At 40.7% G+C, this 23,063-nt stretch overlaps 2 protein-coding genes across 4 annotated transcripts in view; one reads left to right on the forward strand and one right to left on the reverse strand.

Annotated features, from left to right (window-relative positions):
- LOC139935292 (dynein axonemal heavy chain 5-like) overlaps positions 1 to 5,143 on the forward strand; it is a 74,631-nt gene extending 69,488 nt beyond the window's left edge. For all 3 annotated transcript variants that reach the window (XM_071929810.1, XM_071929812.1, XM_071929811.1), the window contains 3 exons: positions 1,155 to 1,307; positions 2,178 to 2,390; positions 3,641 to 5,143. In XM_071929810.1, coding sequence (XP_071785911.1) covers positions 1,155 to 1,307; positions 2,178 to 2,390; positions 3,641 to 4,027 — 753 coding nt within the window. In that variant the 3' untranslated portion in view covers positions 4,028 to 5,143. The remainder of the gene's footprint in view (positions 1 to 1,154; positions 1,308 to 2,177; positions 2,391 to 3,640) is intronic.
- A 151-nt stretch (positions 5,144 to 5,294) lies between these two features.
- Positions 5,295 to 23,021, reverse strand: LOC139934410 (uncharacterized). The gene is made up of 8 exons (XM_071928633.1): positions 22,961 to 23,021; positions 15,718 to 15,941; positions 14,074 to 14,718; positions 13,108 to 13,824; positions 11,870 to 12,574; positions 10,562 to 11,335; positions 9,544 to 10,026; positions 5,295 to 8,652 (listed from the first exon to the last, which is right to left on the reverse strand). Exons 1-8 carry the CDS (start codon positions 23,007 to 23,009, stop codon positions 8,197 to 8,199), a joined length of 4,053 nt encoding a protein of 1,350 aa, XP_071784734.1. The 5' UTR covers positions 23,010 to 23,021; the 3' UTR covers positions 5,295 to 8,196.
- Between the last annotated feature and the right edge of the window lie 42 nt (positions 23,022 to 23,063).

Below are 23,063 nucleotides of genomic sequence, written 5' to 3' on the forward strand. Positions count from 1 at the left end.
ATAATAAACCTGTGAAAATTTGAGCTCAGTTGGGCTCAGTTTTTTGACAATAATGAAAGAAAAAACAACCTTGTCACTTAAAGTTGTGTGCTCTCAGATGCTTGCTTTCGAGACCTCAAAATCCAATTCTGAGGTCTCAAAATCAAATTCAAGGAAAATTGCTTCTTTCTTGAAAACTACACTACTTCAGCTGTTTCTCGCAATGTTTTAAACTACCAACAGCTTCTCATTACTGATTACAAAGTAAGGTTTTAATGCTAATAATTATTTTGAGTAATTACCAATAGTGTATACCAGCTGCCGTTAATATTAAGTGTTTATTATTTTGGAAGCAAAAGCCTTCAAACTTTTGGTTGTCTTGTGTCATTGTGTACTAGCAAAGTTATTGTGACAGACATGGCGCACTAGAAATTGTCAACATTTTTTATATTTATATTTTATTGTTATCAAAATCGCGACTGGACACTGTTACTTGTAAAGATATAAAGTTATAAGGGAAACTGACTGGGGCAATTTAAATTAAAATGTCGACCGCCTATTTAATTTTAATACAATTTCCTGTGATTATCTTGTAATTTTGTTTTTTAGCGGAAAAATGTTGTTTTAATTATGAGTAAAGTCTGATTTCACATGCAACTGATCAGCATAAAATAAAAAAAAACAATTACCTAATTAGTTCTAATTTTTAATGTGATTATGGTCTTCTTAAAGACAGTGGACACTATTGGTAATTGTCAAAGACTAGCCTTCACAGTTGGTGTATCTCAACATTTAATGCATAAAATAACATTTAATGCATAAAAAAAAAAACCCTTGTCACACGAAGTTGTGTGTGTTTAGATGGTTGATTTCGAGACCTCAAGTTCTAAACTTGAGGTCTCAAAATCAATTTCGTGGAAAATTACTTCTTTCTCGAAAACTACTCCACTTCAGAGGGAGCCATTTCTCACAATGTTTTATACCATCAACATCTCCCAATCACTCGTCACCAAGAAAGGTCTTATGCCAATAATAATTTTGAATAATTACCAATAGTGTCCACTGCCTTTAACAAATTGTGAGTGTACATTATGAATGAGTTGGTAAAATACATGCTTTGTTACCAGTGTCGTTTTTTCTAATTCTAATGTTCTTGCAACGATGTTCTTCCTCAGGTTAAAGAGCGAGTCGCTAAAATGGGCGCCCTGCAGCCAATGAATATTTTCCTTCGTCAGGAGATAGATCGTATGCAACGTGTCATAACCATGGTTAGAAGCACGTTGACCGATCTGAAGCTAGCAATTGACGGCACCATTATCATGAATGAGGTCAGTTGAAGGTTTTTTAAAAGTATTTTATTTCATTAAAAAAATAAAAATATATATTTTGTCTTACGAAAGTGAGAAATTGCATGGATGTGATCCTCCGTTTTAAAACAGACTTCCGTTCTCTAGCCCCAAATGAAGAATTTCCGTTTCTTTTATCCCCCCCCCAAAAAAAAAAAAACTAACAAACAAACCAAAAACCAAAATCGATTTTTTTTTTTAAGGTAAATTTTAAAAGAAATGGAGATATAACCATATAATAACACACCAGATGGCAGAATATGGCTTTTAAAACTAAAAAAACATGTTAATATCTCTGGTTGGCGTGGTGGTGTCTTATCTTGCCCTTATCATAATAATCAAACCTGTACTGCGCACATATCCACCCTGCTGGGTGTTCAAGGCGCAGTAAAACCAAAAACAAAACAAAAACAAAACAATGAAAAACGGACATAACAAAATTAGTCCTTGAAAACCTGTGACATAAGATAAGTTTTGAGAAGAGATTTGAATTTTGTGGTACAAAGACAAGATCTAAGATTAAGTGGTAGAGAGTTCCAGATGCGTGGCGCAGCTTTTGAAATATATTATAATATATTTTTGATAGTCGTACATGTTTATTTGTTTGTTTCTTTTCCCGATTGTAAGTTATTTAATTTGTAATGTTTGCTTTAATTTTCTTTCCAAAGATGTTACTTTTTTTCATAGGCTTCATGAATGTTTTTGTGTATTATCCTTTCCTGTAATTGGCAGCTCAGCCATTGTTCGTTTGGTCAATCAAATATGATACTTTCATCAATGAGGGTAAAAACCCAAATAATATTGCCCAATGAAATAATTACATAAACTAATTTTAAAACTTTTGTTTGTTAGAATCTGCGCGATGCCCTAGACTGCATGTTCGATGCCCGCATCCCTGAGACTTGGCTGAAAATTTCTTGGGCTTCATCGACCCTGGGTTTCTGGTTCAGTGAGCTGATTGAGCGTAATAGCCAGTTCCGTACCTGGTGTTTTGATGGTCGACCACACACATTCTGGATGACTGGATTCTTCAACCCTCAAGGATTCCTAACAGCAATGAGACAGGTGTGTGAATATATTTCTTACCCGTCAGTAACCCATTCTCAGACTATGGTTGCCTAGTGTGTACCCATTCTCAACCTATGGTTGCCTAATGTGTACCCATCTTCAGCCTATGGATTGCCTAGTGTGTACCCATTCTCAACCTATAGATTGCCTAGTGTGTACCCATTCTCAACCTATGGATTGCCTAGTGTGTACCCATTCTCAACCTATAGATTGCCTAGTGTGTACCCATTCTCAACCTATGGATTGCCTAGTGTGTACCCACTCTCAACCTATGGATTGCCTAGTAGCCATTCTCAACCTATGGATTGCCTAGTGTGTACCCATTCTCAACCTATGGATTGCCTAGTGTGTACCCATTCTCAACCTATGGATTGCCTAGTAGCCATTCTCAACCTATGGATTGCCTAGTGTGTACCCATTCTCAACCTATGGATTGCCTAGTGTGTACCCATTCTCAACCTATGGATTGCCTAGTAGCCATTCTCAACCTATGGATTGCCTAGTGTGTACCCATTCTCAACCTATGGTTGCCTAGTGTGTACCCATTCTCAACCTATGGTTGCCTAGTGTGTACCCATCCTCAACCTATGGATTGCCTAGTGTGTACCCATTCTCAACCTATGGATTGCCTAGTGTGTACCCATTCTCAACCTATGGATTGCCTAGTAGCCATTCTCAACCTATGGATTGCCTAGTCATGCTAGTGTGTACCCATTCTCAACCTATGGATTGCCTAGTGTGTACCCATTCTCAACCTATGGATTGCCTAGTAGCCATTCTCAACCTATGGATTGCCGAGTGTGTACCCATTCTCAACCTATGGTTGCCTAGTGTGTACCCATTCTCAACCTATGGTTGCCTAGTGTGTACCCATCCTCAACCTATGGATTGCCTAGTGTGTACCCATTCTCAACCTATGGTTGCCTAGTGCGTACCCATCCTCAACATATGGTTGCCTAATGTGTACCCATCTTCAACCTATGGTTGCCCAAGGTATACGCATCCTCAACCTATGGTTGCCTAATGTGTACCAATCTTCAACCTATGGTTGCCCAAGGTATACCCATCTTCAACCTATGGTTGCCTAATGTGTACCCATCCTCAACCTATGGACGCTAAGATGTACCCATCCTTAACCTATGGTTGCCCAATCTGTACCCATCTACAACATAAAATTTGTAAGACCGTGCGGCAATATTTTCACAAATATAACTTGGTACTCTTTTACATTTTGTTACACCTTTCAGGAAGTTACACGAGCTCACAAAGGCTGGGCTCTCGACAGCGTCATCTTACACAACGACGTGACAAGATTCTTAAAAGATGACATCAATCAGCCTCCTCAGGAGGGTGTGTACGTGACCGGTCTCTTCTTAGAAGGTGCTTCATGGGATCGACGAGGCATCCGTCTCATCGAACCCAAACCCAAAGTCCTCTTCGAGCCTCTACCAGTCATCCACATCTATGCTATAAACAGCACGGGTGGGAAGGATCCAAGAATGTATGAATGTCCTATTTATAAGAAACCGGTGCGGACAGATCTAACGTTTATCGCTACTGTTGACCTCAAGACGACCCAGAATCCTGATCACTGGATTCTTCGTGGTGTGGCCTTACTATGTGACATCAAGTAGATTCCTCTATTACATGGACGTTAGTGTGTATAGATTCGTGTAAATCTATTCACAATAACTGAACCTAGCATCATGCATCTATTGAAATCACTTCATGTTTTTGTCTCGTCATTTCATACGTGTGCTTCATTTCTCATCAGCGGAAGATGCCTGTTGGGCAAATGTCTTCAAGCAAGAAAAAGAGCTGTGACTTCATACAGTCTTCTCTCCAAGGCTCTTAAGGAATGCTAATTATCAAAGACGTGACAACTCATGTTTGTCACCAGATTGTGTGTTGGAAAAAAATCCCGTTCACAGTTCACACTTGTTGACACACTTAAATCAGTTCTCTTTATGATATGATATTTAGAGAAATGTTGATGCCTTTAAAAGTCAGTGTACTTGGACATATTTGTGCCTGAGCAGCACATTTTGAATATTTAGTGGTCAGTCCATTTGAATATTTAGTGATCCGTCCATTTGAGTATTTAGTGGTCAGTCCATTTGCATACTTAGTGATCCGTCCATTTGAATATTTAGTGATCCGTCCTTTTGAATGTTTAGTGATCGGTCCATTTGCATACTTAGTGATCTGTCCATTTGAATATTTAGTGATCCGTCCATTTGAATATTTAGTGATCAGTCCATTTGCATACTTAGTGATCCGTCCATTTGAATATTTAGTGATCCATCCATTTGAATATTTAGTGATCCGTCCATTTATTTATAAGAAAATCATTTTATCACGACATTCTATTCCAACAATTAATTTCATTTATACATTTTGGCATGTATAACACACGTTCATGCGTTAAACGCTTGACCTAGAAGTTAAATGGTCATAATTTAGAATTCACCTTTATGCAAATTTAACGGTACTAATAAATAGTCAACTACTTATTAATTGGTATCACATGATGACATTTGATGTGGATATCATTTTGTCATGTCATTTACCATGTTTACATGACCAATCATAAATCCATCAAACATTGTGTGTAGTTTATGTTTCTTACATACACTGTACATGAGAGTTCTCTAAAAGATCCCAGAACTTTGAAGTGATAAAGCCACTGTCTTCATATCTATTGGTTTGGTTAAAGCCATTGGACCCATTCGGTACCAAAAAAAAACAAAGTTCACAGATTTACAAACAATTTACAGGGTTTACAGAAGGTAATGGTGAAAGACTTCTCTCGAAATATTAGTCCATGAAATGCTTTACTTTTTGAGAAAACAGTTTAAATTCTCGTTAGCGAGAATTACAGATTTGTTATAAATACATGTCATGACACAGCGAAACGCGCGAAAACAGGAGTGGGTTTTTCTGTTATTTTCTCCCGACTCCGATGTCCGATTGAGCCTAAACTTTCACAGATTTGTTATTTGATATACAAGTTGTGATACACGAAGTGTGGGCTAAGACTGTGGGCCTTGGACAATACTGTTTACCGAAAGGGTCCAATGGCTTTAAAATAATTTGGAACTCATGTCATTTACATGAACAATCAAACATCCATCAAACATGCATAGTTTGTAGTTCATTCACAGGTAGCAAGCCCATATGGGACCCATGTGGGTTTGCTACCCGGGTTCATATAGCCATTAGAGTTTATTCTCTAAAAGATCCCAGAAACTTGGAGTAGTAAAGCCACTATTGTCTTCATATCTATTGGTTTGGTTAAATAATTTGGAACTCATGTCGTTTACATGAACAATCAAACATCTATCAAACATGCATAGTTTGTAGTTCATTCACAGGTAGCAAGCCCATGGCAAGCCCACTGCCCATATGGGACCCATGTGGGTTTGCTACCCGGGTTCATATAGCCATTTGAGTTTATTCTCTAAAAGATTCCAGAAGCTTGAAGTACTAAAGCCAGTTGGTTTCCATACCAACTGGTTTTGTTACAACAAGTCGGATTCCATCCTTTTAGAAATAGCTTTCCAGAGGAACTATCGGACGTTACAAGTCAAGACCACATAAGTTGATAACAGTGAGAAGATGTTTTTTTTATTGCTTAAAATAATGTTGTACAATTGTCTTGTTGGCTAGTTTTATAATATGTTAATAGTATTTTCTCCTTTATCAATAAATACATATTTTTGATGATAAATAGCTTAGAATAAGGACAATGATTGAGATTGTATATTTCAGGTAAAATGTTTGTAGTTGGTTGTGATCGAAGAGATGTATAAAGACACCCTCCAATACATACCAACCAGATTTATGTAAGCCTTGTTTGGGCGAACTTGCATAATAACAAATTTTAAAAATGAGACACAATTTTATTAGGATCTTGTATATTTTTGAAATCATGGGATTAATTTTTCTGATAAAACTACTACTAATAATAGGTAATTTCTATAGTGTCTTTACAAAAAGATCAAAGCACTGAATAGAATAAGACCAGAAACAACACGGGGGTTACGAGAACAAAAATGTTTTAAGAGGTTTCCTGAAAATTACGATACAAGGAGCTTTCCTGATATTGATGGGTACCGGTGTGAGTTCCACAGTTTGGGACCAGATCATAAAGTTTTATCTAGAATTGTGACAAAAGGTGTATGTTTTAATGTTTTTCTTTACAAGTTAAGTATTCCCAGAACGATCAACATAAGAGTACAAACAAGTTTTATTTAACCGCACAAGTTATTCATTAAGAAGTATCTAATGATGCACTGTTGATAGTTTATCCATGTACATATAAAGATTTAACACTGTAAAAGAGCTAACCGGTACTGTTAACTTTCTCTCAGAAGAATTTATCTTTTGCTAGCTGAGTGTTTTATATTTTGTACAATGAATCGGAATTAAGCTCACATTTCATTCCAGTGAGAGAAGTGTGTTCAAATTTATAGTAAGACTAATATTATGTTATCCGTCCAACAGATTGGTTTCTCTGTGATGAACTTTGTGGCTTTCTGATAGTACTTTAAAGTTAGTAGCAAATTAAAGTTAGAGTTGGTTGATCTACTTTTTTTCTTTTCTTTTTTAAATTGTTAGATATGTGTTCAAAAATGTAATACATAATTTGTTTTTTTTTGTCTAAAGACTAGACATGTACATGTTTACCAAACAAAAACAATACACGTAAGTTTAGTTTACTTCTAATGCATAGGGTGCGAGTCACTTTTGATATTTTGTGTGTGTAAAATGTAGAAAGTAATCAAGTCCATGATTTAAGCACAAACCAGTTTTATGTCCTTAAATGTCTGTTTAACTAGTAAGAATTGCTACATGATGCATGTTAGCTCCGTTTTCTACAATGTGTTTTATGACAGAGATTGTGCGGTGTATGTTTTGTATTAATACCGAAAGATTTAAATGCATATCTTGAGAACTACAGCTGTTATTGCTTTGATTCTTTGTTTCGCCTGTTAACGTGTGTTGTGTGGGATTCAGTTTATTCGTAAGCGCCGTCGTTCCCCCTTTCACACGAGAACCGTGTGAAAGGGGTTCATTATTCTCTTCCAACTTCGATGACCACATTCGCATATAACAAATCTGTAAAAAATTGTACTCTTGATCATTGACCAAGAGTCAAAATTTTTACAGATTTGTTATATGTGTATGTTGGGATACACTGAGTAATAATGCACGCCTTAAAATTTGTTGCTATTAGTTTTTGAGACGAGACTTGTAGAAAGGAAACGGGATACAAAATTTTGATAACATTTAAACAACACACTCTTGGTAGGCTCATCATGTAACATTTGCATTGCTTTATTCACAAGATCAACCTTTGTTTGAGGATGCTTAATATGATAATAAGAATTAAAATGATTACCAGGATGACAGTGATAGGAAGCTATTATGACATCTTTCTTAAGGAAAAAATTTAACAATTTTGCCGTGATGGGTAGATTTCGACAAAGAACCACACTAGTATTTTTTTGTGTTGAGGCCCAATTTACCGACGTTGATTTTTAACTTTATTTTATTGTTTATGCAGCGAAGTATCTGCACACTCAGTAACACTAACAGTGGCTTGCATAGCGCATCATTTATCGCAGTGCAATTTTAGTGCAGCAACTTCTAGCTGTCGGATTTGAGATATCATACCTAGTTTTTCAATTGCGTTTATTATTCTTCTTATCTTAGATTAGTTTCTTCTACACATTCTCTTGGAACATCAAAATACTGTACCTCTCTTTCACAGAGAAAAACCCCCAACTTGTTGCCCGTTTCATTGGCGTGGAGCATTTTGATTTTGGTTGTCGTCATAAAAGGGTGTGGTGGGAGAGTCATCATAAGAAGACGTGGCTGGAGAGTTGTAAGAAAACGTGGTGGGAGAGTCGCCAGAAGAAGGCGTGGTGCGAGAGTCGTCAAAAGAAGGTGTGGTGTGAGAGTCGTCAAAAGAAGGCGTGGTGTGAGAGCCGTCAAAAGAAGACGTGGTGGAAGAGTCACCAAAAAAAGGCGTGGTGCGAGAGTCATTATAAGTAGCCGTGGTGGGAGAGGAAGGGGAACAACTGGGTTGACCCATCATAACTGCAGTAAAAGAGGGCAGGGACACTGTCTCTACGGAAGCCTGGAACTGACCAATCATTACGGTACCCACTACCTGGTCGGCGTTGTAGTCCTTGTTCCTCAAGAAGAATGTCCTGTGGTTAATGCTCTCACTGTCAATGTCGGCCCAAAATGGCTGTGGGTAAAATGTGCGTAATTATTAGAAGGAGATATGAATTTACATGCCCTTGAAGTTCCCGATGCCGATTAGCAATATGGAGACTTTGGAACACTAGGTGGGAGGAGACTTGCCACGTAAATTTTCAACTGTTTACACAGTTCTGAGCGTGGGCACTTCTATGAGAACAGTGGTCTTACATGGAAAGTCTGCTGCCACCCAGTGCCTCCAAAAGTCTCCCATTGGTAAGGAGCTTTTGAAAATAATTGTAAAAATTGAAAGACCAAAAATTTAGAATAATTACAACAATGAATTATTTTTTACACTGGTGGCTATGTAATGAAGTTAAATAACTAGGTCCGGCTCATTTGTGTTTTATTTCATTTTTATGGCCAGTCTGGCCTAAAACTTTGTGTCAGGTGAATGCCATTTCACATATCAGTCCTCGGGTCAGAATCGGGTCAGAATCTACCAGGTTGCAGAGGCCCAGCCCTTTTCTGAGTCAATCTGGCCAGGAATCTAAATCAAACTGACCCAAAAGTATGTCATACTGACACATTGGAGTCAAAATCACCACTTTAACCAGTTATCATCCTGACCAAGCAATGGGTCATGCTGGGACCCGAAATTCAGGAGTGTTTAGAATGTAGTTTGACCTGGCAAACTGGAGGAACAGTCGGCTTGGTCACCAGGGACTGAATCCGTGTACCAGGGAAAGGTATGCAATAAGTCAATAAATAGCACTGCACCCCTCAACACAGATACCAAACAAAACAATATGAAGTCTGTCAACATTAGGGTTAGATAGCTCTTTTGGTAGAGCACCGGCACATTAATCCAAATGTGGCAGGTTCAAGCGCCACTAGGGTAAATGTTTCTTGTTCAATCCCAAAATTCAACAAAACTTACCTCAAGGTGTAAGATCTCCTGCGAGAAGTCAAGACGGACCAACCATCCACCAACAACTTCATTCCAGATCGGGATCCAGAATTTCCCTCGGTATCCTCCCTGCCAGATGTACTTGACCTCGGTTAATGGGCAGTCGAAAAAGGGCAGCTCTGTCGATGTAGTAAGGTCAGGAATGGCGGATGTAGTCCAGTTACCTGGTGGTGCTTGTGTAGGGTAGTCTGGTTCTTGGGTGGGGTCGTCTGGTTCTTGGGTGGGGTCTTGGGTGGGGTAGTCTGGCTCTTTGGTGGGGTAGTCAGCGCAGGTTCCGCAGTCTTCTTGACCGATCAGATGGACAGTGAACTCGATGGGTGCTGGCTCCAAGAACACGGCGTTGAAACCCATCTCCAGAATGTCTCCTGGTAAGAGGTCTGCGTTCCAGTGTTTGTTCTTCAGGATGTGCAATGTCGACTCATTGTTTGTGCTTTCAACATCTGCATTCCAAATCTGTACAAAATAAAATGTGTTACTACAATACGACCAGACGATAAAAAAGCATTCCATGTAATAGACCATGCAAGTCTCGCAGACAGTGGAACATTTTGGATAACACTTTGGTCCCGTGTCTATGTTTGAACCTATGAAGGAAACATTACCTAGTTTGGCACCAAAACCCAGCTGTAAGAAATATGAACACCCCAAACAACACCTTCAAAGTGCATCTTCAGAACACATAGTAATTAGAAAATGTCAAGTAAAGAACACAATTTTAACCGTATGTTGGGTGAACAGAGTAAAACTCCTTGTTCAGGTTGCAGGTCAGAAGCCATACCACCGCTAGACTGCCGTATAGCCATTGCTCACGTCAAGTTTACAAAAATAAAGCAAAGTTTTGTTAATCAGTTCTGCGTTAAAGCAGACACCTTCGACTTCCTGTATGAAATCCCCTTGTCTTCGTACGCAGCATCAATTAAATATTTTTCAATATACAGTCTAATGAAACAGACATTGCACAGCTAAGATGAGTTGATAAGCCACAAACCTCGACATCGATGACTGATTTGGAGAATTTGAGAGCAACATTCCAGCCTCCCGACACTTTGTTGGTGATGGGAATGGAAAACCATGCATTGAAATAATTTGGCCAGTAGTTCAGGACGGTTGCGTTGCTTCCACACGTAAAGCAGGATGCCATGGGTCTGTCTGTTGGTGCTTGTGTGGGGTCGTCTGGTTGTTGGGTGGGGTCTTTGGATGGGAAGTCTGGTTGTTGGGTGGGGTTTTGGGTGGGGAAGTCTGGTTGTTGGGTGGGGTCTTGGGTGGGGAAGTCTGGTTGTTGGGTGGGGTCTTGGGTGGGGAAGTAAGGTTGTTGGGTGGGGTCTTGGGTGGGGAAGTCTGGTTGTTGGGTGGGGTCTTGGGTGGGGAAGTCTGGTTGTTGGGTTGGGTCTTGGGTGGTGAAGTCTGGTTGTTGGGTGGGGTCTTGGGTGGGGTAGTCTGGTTGTTGGGTTGGGTCTTGCTGGGTGGTGAAGTCTGGTTGTTGGGTGGGGTCTTGGGTGGGGTAGTCTGGTTGTTGGGTTGGGTCTTGCTGGGTGGTGAAGTCTGGTTGTTGGGTGGGGCGGTCTGAGTCTCCAGCGCAGGTTCCGCAGTCTTCTTGACCGATAAGACGGACGGTGAACTTGATGGGTGCTGGCTCCAAGAACATGGCGTTGAAACCCATCTCCAGAATGTCTCCCGGTAAGAGGTCTGTGTTCCAGTGTTTGTTCTTCAGGATGTACAATGTCGACTCATTGTTTGTGCTGTCAACATCCGCATTCCAAATCTGTACAAAATAAAATGTGTTACTATAATACGACCAGACGATAAAAAAGCATTCCATGTAATAGACCATGCAAGTCTCGCAGACAGTGGAACATTTTGGATAACACTTTGGTCCCACGTCTATGTTTAACCTATGAAGGAAACATTACCTAGTTTGGCACCAAAACCCAGCTGTAAGAAATATGAACACCCCAAACAACACCTTCAAAGTGTATCTTCAGAACACATAGTAATTAGAAAATGTCAAGTAAAGAACACAATTTTAACCGTATGTTGGGTGAACAGAGTAAAACTCCTTGTTCAGGTTGCAGGTCAGAAGCCATACCACCGCTAGACTGCCGTATAGCCATTGCTCACGTCAAGTTTACAAAAATAAAGCAAAGTTTTGTTAATCAGTTCTGCGTTAAAGCAGACACCTTCGACTTCCTGTATGAAATCCCCTTGTCTTCGTACGCAGCATCAATTAAATATTTTTCAATATACAGTCTAATGAAACAGACATTGCACAGCTAAGATGAGTTGATAAGCCACAAACCTCGACATCGATGACTGATTTGGAGAATTTGAGAGCAACATTCCAGCCTCCCGACACTTTGTTGGTGATGGGAATGGAAAACCATGCATTGAAATAATTTGGCCAGTAGTTCAGGACGGTTGCGTTGCTTCCGCACGTAAAGCAGGATGCCATGGGTCTGTCTGTTGGTGCTTGTGTGGGGTCGTCTGGTTGTTGGGTGGGGTCTTTGGATGGGAAGTCTGGTTGTTGGGTGGGGTTTTGGGTGGGGAAGTCTGGTTGTTGGGTGGGGTCTTGGGTGGGGAAGTCTGGTTGTTGGGTGGGGTCTTGGGTTGGGAAGTAAGGTTGTTGGGTGGGGTCTTGGGTGGGGAAGTCTGGTTGTTGGGTGGGGTCTTGGGTGGGGAAGTCTGGTTGTTGGGTTGGGTCTTGGGTGGTGAAGTCTGGTTGTTGGGTGGGGTCTTGGGTGGGGTAGTCTGGTTGTTGGGTTGGGTCTTGCTGGGTGGTGAAGTCTGGTTGTTGGGTGGGGCGGTCTGAGTCTCCAGCGCAGGTTCCGCAGTCTTCTTGACCGATAAGACGGACGGTGAACTTGATGGGTGCTGGCTCCAAGAACATGGCGTTGAAACCCATCTCCAGAATGTCTCCCGGTAAGAGGTCTGTGTTCCAGTGTTTGTTCTTCAGGATGTACAATGTCGACTCATTGTTTGTGCTGTCAACATCCGCATTCCAAATCTGTACAAAATAAAATGTGTTACTATAATACGACCAGACGATAAAAAAGCATTCCATGTAATAGACCATGCAAGTCTCGCAGACAGTGGAACATTTTGGATAACACTTTGGTCCCACGTCTATGTTTAACCTATGAAGGAAACATTACCTAGTTTGGCACCAAAACCCAGCTGTAAGAAATATGAACACCCCAAACAACACCTTCAAAGTGCATCTTCAGAACACATAGTAATTAGAAAATGTCAAGTAAAGAACACAATTTTAACCGTATGTTGGGTGAACAGAGTAAAACTCCTTGTTCAGGTTGCAGGTCAGAAGCCATACCACCGCTAGACTGCCGTATAGCCATTGCTCACGTCAAGTTTACAAAATAAAGCAAAGTTTTGTTAATCAGTTCTGCGTTAAAGCAGACACCTTCGACTTCCTGTATGAAATCCCCTTGTCTTCGTACGCAGCATCAATTAAATATTTTTCAATATACAGTCTAATGAAACAGACATTGCACAGCTAAGATGAGTTGATAAGCCACAAACCTCGACATCGATGACTGATTTGGAGAATTTGAGAGCAACATTCCAGCCTCCCGACACTTTGTTGGTGATGGGAATGGAAAACCATGCATTGAAATAATTTGGCCAGTAGTTCAGGACGGTTGCGTTGCTTCCGCACGTAAAGCAGGATGCCATGGGTCTGTCTGTTGGTGCTTGTGTGGGGTCGTCTGGTTGTTGGGTGGGGTCTTTGGATGGGAAGTCTGGTTGTTGGGTGGGGTTTTGGGTGGGGAAGTCTGGTTGTTGGGTGGGGTCTTGGGTGGGGAAGTCTGGTTGTTGGGTGGGGTCTTGGGTTGGGAAGTAAGGTTGTTGGGTGGGGTCTTGGGTGGGGTCTTGGGTGGGGAAGTCTGGTTGTTGGGTGGGGTCTTGGGTGGGGAAGTCTGGTTGTTGGGTTGGGTCTTGGGTGGTGAAGTCTGGTTGTTGGGTGGGGTCTTGGGTGGGGTAGTCTGGTTGTTGGGTTGGGTCTTGCTGGGTGGTGAAGTCTGGTTGTTGGGTGGGGCGGTCTGAGTCTCCAGCGCAGGTTCCGCAGTCTTCTTGACCGATAAGACGGACGGTGAACTTGATGGGTGCTGGCTCCAAGAACATGGTGTTGAAACCCATCTCCAGAATGTCTCCCGGTAAGAGGTCTGTGTTCCAGTGTTTGTTCTTCAGGATGTACAATGTCGACTCATTGTTTGTGCTGTCAACATCCGCATTCCAAATCTGTACAAAATAAAATGTGTTACTATAATCTCTTAACCGGACGATAATAAAGCATTCCTTGAAATTATCAAAACCACGCAAGTCTCGCACAGGCACACACAGTCTCGCAGTGGAACATTTTGCATACCACTTTGGTTCCGAACCGTTCCACAGACCTTGTTTTAACGTATGAAGAAAGGATCATGCATCAACTAAATCCAATAGACGCCCACATTGCAGAGCTAAACTTATGAGTTATAAGTCACAAACCTTGACATCGATGACTGGCTTGGAGAATTTGAGGGCAACATTCCAGCCTCCCGACACACTGCTGGTGATAGGAATGGAAAACCATGCATTGAAGTAATTTGGCCAGTAGTTCAGGACGGTTGCGTTACTTCCGCATGTAAAGCAGGATGCCATGGGTCTGTCTGTTGGTGCTTGTGTGGGGTCGTCTGGTTGTTGGGTGGGGAAGAAAGGTTGTTGGGTGGGGTCTTGGGTGGGGAAGAAAGGTTGTTGGGTGGGTTCTTGGGTGGAGAAGTCTGGTTCTTGGCTGGGGAAGTCTGGTTGTTGGGTGGGGAAGTCTGGTTGCTGGGTGGGGTCTTGGGTGAGGAAGTCTGGTTGTTGGGTGGCGTCTTGGGTCGGGTCTTTGGTGTTGAAGTCTGGTTCGTGGGTTGGGTTTTGGGTGGGGTAGTCTGGCTCTTGAGTGGGGTGGTCTGAGTCTCCAGCGCATGTTCCGCAGTCTTCTTGACCGACAAGACGGACGGTGAACTCGATGGGTGCTGGCTCCAAGAACATGACGTTGAAACCCATCTCCAGAATGTCTCCCGGTAAGAAGTCTGCGTTCCAGTGTTTGTTCTTCAGGATGTACAATGTCGACTCATTGTTTTTGCTTTCAACATCTGCATTCCAAATCTGTATGAAAAATAATTGACAATCTATCAAGAAAAGAACAAAAGGGAAACCAACATTAATATTCTAAATAAATGTTGTGGTGAGGTGGTGAACAAACTCCTTATTTGTGTACAGGTTAGCCTGGTAGTCGAGGCGCACCCGGCACACCCAGGTATCACGCTCACAAGAAAAAAGACCAGCATGAGCAGCAAAGCCGTGAAGCGCCTTCACTCGTTTTGGGGCCATGGTTTACTTTCCTTTTATTTACACATTTTTGGGTAGGAGAAAAGTTATATGCAAATTATGGCAATACATTTGCTCGCTTTGATAGCTCCATGTGTTGACCAATGAGAAGCCATTTACTTGCATGACATCACAGAAACGTTTGATGCAAATGATGCACTAGCAAGTTAGCGAAAACCACCAACACTAGTGACAACATTGACAATAACATTGACATTGACAACATTGACAATAACATTGACATTGTCAACATTGACAATAACATTGACATTGTCAACATTGACAATAACAGCTATCTTTTCCAGGGAAGCATTACCATGTAGCTCTGCCAGCTCGAAAAGCACCATTTAATTTAGCCCCATAAATCGGTCCAATCCACTCCGTATCTGATATCAAAATCTTGCGCTTTTTTTAAAAACCGTCTGCAATGAACACGATCTGCATCATAAAACTTACTGATCTAATGCTTCAGATAGCCCGTAGGCTACACCTCGAATCGTTCAAACATACAGTTTTGGGTAAAAATCAAATGAATTTTTAGTGTGAACTTTCTTAACGATCTTGACAACTTGCTCTTTTTCGAAGCGCGCGCGCCACGGTCTCATAATTAGTCGGGTTCCTTCCAATGGTAACAATTGACCGTATCATTAATGATAAGTTATTGATAAGGACGATAAGGAAATCATCCGAAAAAGTCTACAACACCTTATGATGAGTTTACAAGTCACAAAGTGACGGATATGAACGCCATAGAAGAAAACACTTTTTTATACAGACCTTAACATCTATGACTGGTTTGGAGAATTTCAGAGCAACATTCCAGCCTCCCGACACGTTGCTGGTGATAGGAATTTCAAACCGTGCATCGAAGTACTTGGACGGCCAGTAGTTCAGGACGGTTGCGTTGCTCCCGCACGTAAAGCAGGATGCGGAGATCAGTGGAGGACAGAGTACCAGGAGCCCAAACCACGTGACAAGATGCACAGGTTGCATTATCATGTCTGATAAAAAAAAAACCTATAATAATATTATCGGTCGATGCAAGTAAAACCTACAACCGTTTTATATTGCAAAAAGTATAGCCCTGCGACGCACGATATTTTGGATAAGTGTGACCTTTATAAAGGCACTGTGGATTTTACAAAGAGTTAGGACTCTAGTTAGGACATCTCGAGTTAGGAATTACTCGTCCTAACTTGGACTAACCTTACATTTTTAGCAGTGGCGTAACTAGACATTTTCATTTGGTGGGGCAAGTGGGGGCAAAGATTAAATTTGGGAGGGGGGGGGCAAAGAAGTGCAAGATTATTATTAAATATGTTAACTGATATATAGTTGATACACACCAATGCAGTTCTGAAACAGTCTATAGTCAGCATGTAACAAAAGATTGCGAAAACAACAAAATCTTAGAGAACATGTCATTTTGTATAAGATAAAACTTTTTGACTGTATAAAAGGATTAAATTACCAACTGTGGTCAACAAGTACCAATCTAGAGTTGTACACGATATTCTCAACTACGAACTGGGCTTTGTGGGTGTGTAAATACCCAAAACATAATAATATTAGGCCAAGTAAAAATAGAAATGTTTAGCGTCCCCGCCCGCTTCCTTTTCACAGGACACCTCTTTTTTTTCTTAAGTTTTGTTATGCACATTTTTTTTTTGAAAAAGGGTTATTTTAAAGCCATTGGACCCTTTCGGTTCAGAAAAAAAATAAAAGTTCACAGATTTACACATAATTTACAGGGTTTACAGAAGGTAATGGTGAAAGACTTCTCTTGAAATATTAGTCCATGAAATGCTTTATTTTTTGAGAAAACGGTAAAACAATATTAATTCTCGTTAGCGAGAATTACGGATTTGTTATAAACACATGTCATGACACGGCGGAGCGCGCGAAAACAGGAGTGCGTTTTCCCGTTATTTTTTCCCGACTCCGATGTCAGATTGAGCCTCAATTTCCACAGGATTCTTATTTTATATATAAGTTGTGATACACGAAATGTGGGACTTGGACAAGACTGTTTACCGAAAGTGTATAATGGCTTTAAATGATCTCAGCAAAAAAAAAAAAAAAAATCTGAATGTCTTGTCTGAATGCCTTGACCAAACTGTTTCATTAATGTTTTGTGTATTTCAGCAGCAGAAAAAAACCAGTTGATATTTGACATTCATGGCGACCATCTTGAAATAAAAAAATAAAAAGCCCCTCCTCCTTCCTTATTTTTGAGAAACCCAGACACTAAACATGTTTCTTTTTTTACTCGGCCTTATTGTAACAAGTGTAAGCCAAAAAAACAGGATCGAAATTGTGGGTGTTTAATAATCACATTTTAGTTACGAAACGGATATTTAAAAGTAATAGGCCTACCTCTCAATTGCACCGCTTGCTTCAAAGGAGAAGAAATGGTCTAAGCAACCTTTTTCGCTGGCCATTTTTGTGCTGTAGTAAATTTCTCTGTAGTGCATCTGACCATAGAATTTCTACCTCCATGATCTGACTTTGTGTTTACGGAGCTATTGGTCTGCGTTCAGACCACCACGTATTTTAACAGAACTTTGTCACATCCTGCACTCTCTGTAACCGCAAAACCACAACAAACATTTACCGCCAATACGATCGCGCGCGCGTTTCCACGCATTTTTCGTGTTATAGTCCACATAGGGCCTACTGATAATGAATAAAAGTTTTCCGTTTTACGGCAGCATTTTATGCAGCCTTAAACGATTTATATATAAGGCCTATAAGAATATAGCCTTGCTCAAGGCAGTCGCATTATTCACTCCGAAAAGACGCAGCTGTAAACCCACCCGCCGTATACCCTGTGCATGGTGTGTGCGATCACACCGAATGACCCACCCGTATACACACTGTCACATCGCACGAATACTGTTCACACAAGTCATCGCACTCGTACACCACTAACCGCATGCGGAGGCCGTCAGGCCGACAGCCTTGTCGGGTCTGTATCTTCCGGGTTTAATGTGTTGTATTGAAAAAATTCCAATAGTGGACGAAATTGGGGGGCTCTAGGATATGCTAGTATGCAGCTCATGAATATGTATATCGTTCGTCAGACCTATCAGACAACACAGGATGTGAGGCAAATGAATTATTCATTTTGACGTCCAATCACACACGCCTATCATGCTCGCTGAGCGTCCGTGGTGGTGGTGTGTGATGATGTAGACATGTCTCATCTTTCGCGGGCATTATGGTAATGAGCTGACCGTGGGAACTCTTCGCTTATTATAGTAATGAGGTCAGTGGCTTCAACACAGATCCTACAAGGCTGTCGGCCTGACGGCCTCCGCATGCGGATAGTTTTCGGGGGCATCGTGTCGTGCGATGTTACGCACAGTGAATACGGGTGGGTTTTACGCACAGTGAATACGGGTGGGTTTTTATACAGCGGCGGTCTTTTTTCGGAGTGAATAATTCGACTGCCTTGAGCAAGGCTAATAAGAATATTAATCTCTGATTTCATATGGGGGGCACGGGGGGGGGGGCAAGGGTTCTGAGCGGGGGGGGGGGGGGGGGGGCGCCGGCCCCCCCTGCCCCCCCCCCCCCCCTCTGGTTACGCCACTGATTTTTAGTATCTCCTTGGACTAGTCCTAAGTAGACTAGTCCTAAGTTTAGGACTAGTCCTAACTCTTTGTGAAACCGACCCCAGGACCCTTAAAGGAACACGTTGCCTTGGATCGGCCGAGTTGGTCTTTGAAAAGCGTTTTTAACCGTTTGTTATAAAATGCATATGGTTAGAAAGATGTTTTAAAAGTAGAGTACAATGATCTACACAAGTATCACTCGAAATTGCGGTTTTACCTCATCGACTTAAACGGTCAGCCATTTATAGGAGTCAAGTCTTTGACTCCCATAAATAGCCGTGTCAGTTCACTACGTAAAAGGAAAACCGTGCAATTTCGAGTAATACCTGTGTGGATCATTGTATTCTACTTTTAAAACATCTTTCTAACCATATTAATTTGATAACAAACGGTTACAAGCGCTTTTCAAAGACCAACTCGTCTGATCCAAGGCAATGTGTTCCTTTAATGTTAATGATAAACACCAGCATTATCACTTGGCGTATCCCAACATTTGCATCAAAAAACAGATCTGTACAAATGTTGACCCACTTTTCCTTATTATTGGTCATCGAAGTTGCAAATCAAGAAAAAATCACGGTGTGCTTTCAGATGGCACGTTTTTTCCCAAGTTTTAATGCTAACAATTTGAGTAATTATACCAACCGGTGCCTTTACATAAAAAAAATAAAAAAAACAAAAAAAACCCAAAAAAAACACCAGGAATAAAATTAATAGGAGTTAAATATAGATGGAATAAGCTTTTGGAGAAAAGGAACCCCAAAGAATGATGCTACATAAAGGAATTGATAGTTGGTGTTCAAATTGAAAGCTGACAGGATTGTCCGGTAATCGATTTGTTTTTTAAACACTAACAGTGTTTTTATAAATGGAAAATTTTATCTTGGCTTCTCACCCCGTGTCTTACCCTTTCTTCCAGTCATCATGATGTGTTAACCTCGTTGCAATTTCGCATAAGCTGCATGTGTGGTGAAGCTTCCAATGCGGGGGCCGTTTAAATACATCCGTTAAAATTACGTGTTGAAGTTTGGACAATGCTTGGCTTGGTACGCTCAGTGGCATACAAACTTGCGTTTTAGAGATACCAATGATACCTCCGGTTGGAAAGGTCGATAAGAAAATAATGTCGTTTTCTTATCGGCAAAAAAACAAGTTTTATCGGCCAATATGTTAAAATTGAACCATCTGTCTCTTCGCATATTTTAAAACATTTACAAATTGGGTCATTGTTGAATACGCAGCGATAGGAAAACTGATAAAACATCTTAGCGAGACATTGACAGTCTTCTTTCGCCACGATACAGTTTTCTGGCGCTTTGGTACTACCCCACCAACGGGAGCTAAATTTGATGTTAACCGACGCGGAAATGTCAGCATAAAGTACCAAGCATAAAGATGTGGTAGGAAAGTTTTTGCAAAGTATCACTTTGTCATGGTGACACATTCTGCGATTCCGTCAAAAACTCCAGCGTGAAGTTAGCAATTTCCCCGCGGTAATGTTACAACGTAGTAAGGTCGGCCGAGGTAAAGTTAGCGAATTGCAGAGGTAAAGTTCACAATTCCACTCCACGGTAAAGTTCTAAATTTCGCCGCGAGAAAGTTTCCCGCGGTAAAGTTAGAGATGCCATTGTGGTAAAAATAGCAATCTCCGGAACCTGCTTCACGCGTGAAATAAAACCCAGACTTGTGCTAACCATCTAAAGCCGCAACTAACGTAATTATAGCCGACGGCTATTAGGCGTGTATGTATGTCCCGATCAGAATCAAGACGTTGTATATAGTTTTATAATGGCATTGTATGTGTAGCCATTTTTTTCCAAAGAGAGACGAGCAAACCGAACAAGTATATCACTGTCGACAAACAATGTGTATGCTTATAGCCTCAAATACACAGGCGTTCAAGGTAATAGCCGTTCTGTCCCATTTTGTGGAATTTAAAATAAATTATTGGAAACGTCATGTTGTCATCGTTTTGACACAAGTATGTTGCATAACTTATAAAAAAACACCCACCCAAATCATCTCATTTCATTACACATGCACGCTCATGGTGTTTAAACAGCACGGCTCTGTAGCTTTGAACTATTGCCCTGTAGACAATGTTTGTTTTCCCCAATATTGATTTTTTTATTTTTTTTTATTTGGGGGGGGGGGGGGGGGAGTTATACTGCAAAAAAAGTTTTAGCCGTGCCCTGTGATAAGAATAGACAATCGGCTTACAACAACACACCCTTTTAATTATTACATATCACTCCATTTTCGTTAATCGCCGAATCACATAAAAGGAACAGATGTTTGCGCTCTGAGGAAAAGATAAACAGCTCTTCTTGATGCCCGAACCGAGATAACTCGGTGGTACCTTCCACTGTGAGACAATATATAACCAAACAGTGCTCTAAAAACGTATAAAACCAGGTCTAAGATCTATCAGAAATACGCTCCATGTTCCTCGAACTCGACTGGTCAGTTATGGGGACAGGGCTTACTCCAACATAGCACCAAGACTCTGGAACTCACTTCCGGAACACCTCAGACAAAAACACAACATCACTCTCTTTCAGCAGAAACTCAAAACACACTTGTTCTTGCTTGCTTTCCAACATCTTGACAAAACTTGACCGGCGCCTTTGAATGTTTCTTTTCAGTAAAGCGCGCCTTATAAATGCTGTAGTTTATTATTAAAACAGCTCTTTCACCACGTTTGACAGCTACAGACTAGGACAGACGTAGAGCGGAACCGAGGCTGACCCGATGAATAGGTTAAACAAAAAGCAAAACAGCAAGGGGAAAGTCCAGCATTAAAGCCATGCCTTTCGGTACAGGAAGAAAAAAAATTCTTAGATTTACAAATAAATTACAGGGTTTACAGAAGGTAGTGGTGGAAGACTTCTCTTGAATCATTATTCCATGAAATGCTTTACTTTTTGAGAAAGCAGTAAAACAATATCAATTCTCGTTAACGAGAATTACGGATTTATTTTAAACACATTTTTTCTCCCGACTTCGATGACCGATTAAGCCCAAATTTTCACGGGTTTGTTATTTGATATAGAAGGTGAGATACACGAAGTGTGGGCCTTGGACAATACTGTTTACCGAAAGGGTCCAATGGCTTTAAAGCCATGTCTGGTGATTGTAGTCGATGACTGTACCTAATAATATGTATTCGCTGACCCCTTTCAACCTCTCCAAAAAACCATTCATTTCTCGTTCCATTTCATTTCAAAGGGAATGCTCCAATAAATCTGCATTCAACACAAAACACAAAGGGAGTAAATAGTTTTTATGCATTTCGAGCAAACTTTCACTTCACAGTATACGGTTATGGGAAAAGATATCACTTGTTATCCCCTATAATAAAAAGCGTTACTAACAAACTGCCACCTGGGGCGATCAAAACACACATGTGGAAAGCTTGCTTCATTGCACGTTTATCCAATGAATAATTATATTATCCAAGTGTAAGCGCTGGTTCTGTAAAAACCATAGAGTTATATATGAGAACTTATTTAAGTTATATTATAATTCTATATAATTCTTATGATACAACTCTATGGTAAAAACCACCATGGGACCAATCTATGTTCACTGCAAAAACTGGGATGTTAAAATTGACACCATATATGGGTGTTGTCACATAGGGATACCAAATAGAGTATTAACACGTTACACATGGTGCTATAAAAGGTTTAGGTCTCATAATTCAAATAGAGTATTAACACGTTACACATGGTGCTATGAAAGTTTTAGGTCTCATAATTCAAATAGAGTATTAACACGTTACACATGGTGCTATGAAAGGTTTAGGTCTCATAATTCAAATAGAGTATTAACACGTTACACATGGTGCTATGAAAGGTTTAGGTCTCATAATTCAAATAGAGTATTAACACGTTACACATGGTGCTATAAAAGGTTTAGGTCTCATAATTCAAATAGAGTATTAACACGTTACACATGGTGCTATGAAAGGTTTAGGTCTCATAATTCAAATAGAGTATTAACACGTTACACATGGTGCTATGAAAGGTTTAGGTCTCATAATTCAAATAGAGTATTAACACGTTACACATGGTGCTATAAAAGGTTTAGGTCTCATAATTCAAACGTAGTCCAACATCTTGCAGGAAATGTTACAGTGCGAGGAGCGTCACTGGGTCGACCCCGCGGTGTGTGGCGGTTTTTTCCCCAGGACTAACGTGGGTAATTATCTGCACACATTCGTCCTTGAAAAAAACCCCTACCAAACACCGGGGTCGACCCAGGGGGAAGCTAAACAAACCATATTGAACAAACTGTTTTAAACACTTTTCAAAGACTAACTCGCCCGATCCAAGGCAAAAGTTGCCCTTTCAAACATTATGTATACCAAAGGAGTGGCCTACGTGTGTATAATAACAATGTACCTTTACAAATCAGATGCGTGTACGTGCATGCCGACGTGTAACAATTCATTCAATGTCAACGCCACTATAGACCATTTCGCAAAATACCCATTGCGCAGGCGCT

This window comes from Asterias amurensis, chromosome 3 (genome assembly GCF_032118995.1).
Source record: "Asterias amurensis chromosome 3, ASM3211899v1".
NCBI classification, from domain to species: domain Eukaryota; kingdom Metazoa; phylum Echinodermata; class Asteroidea; order Forcipulatida; family Asteriidae; genus Asterias; species Asterias amurensis.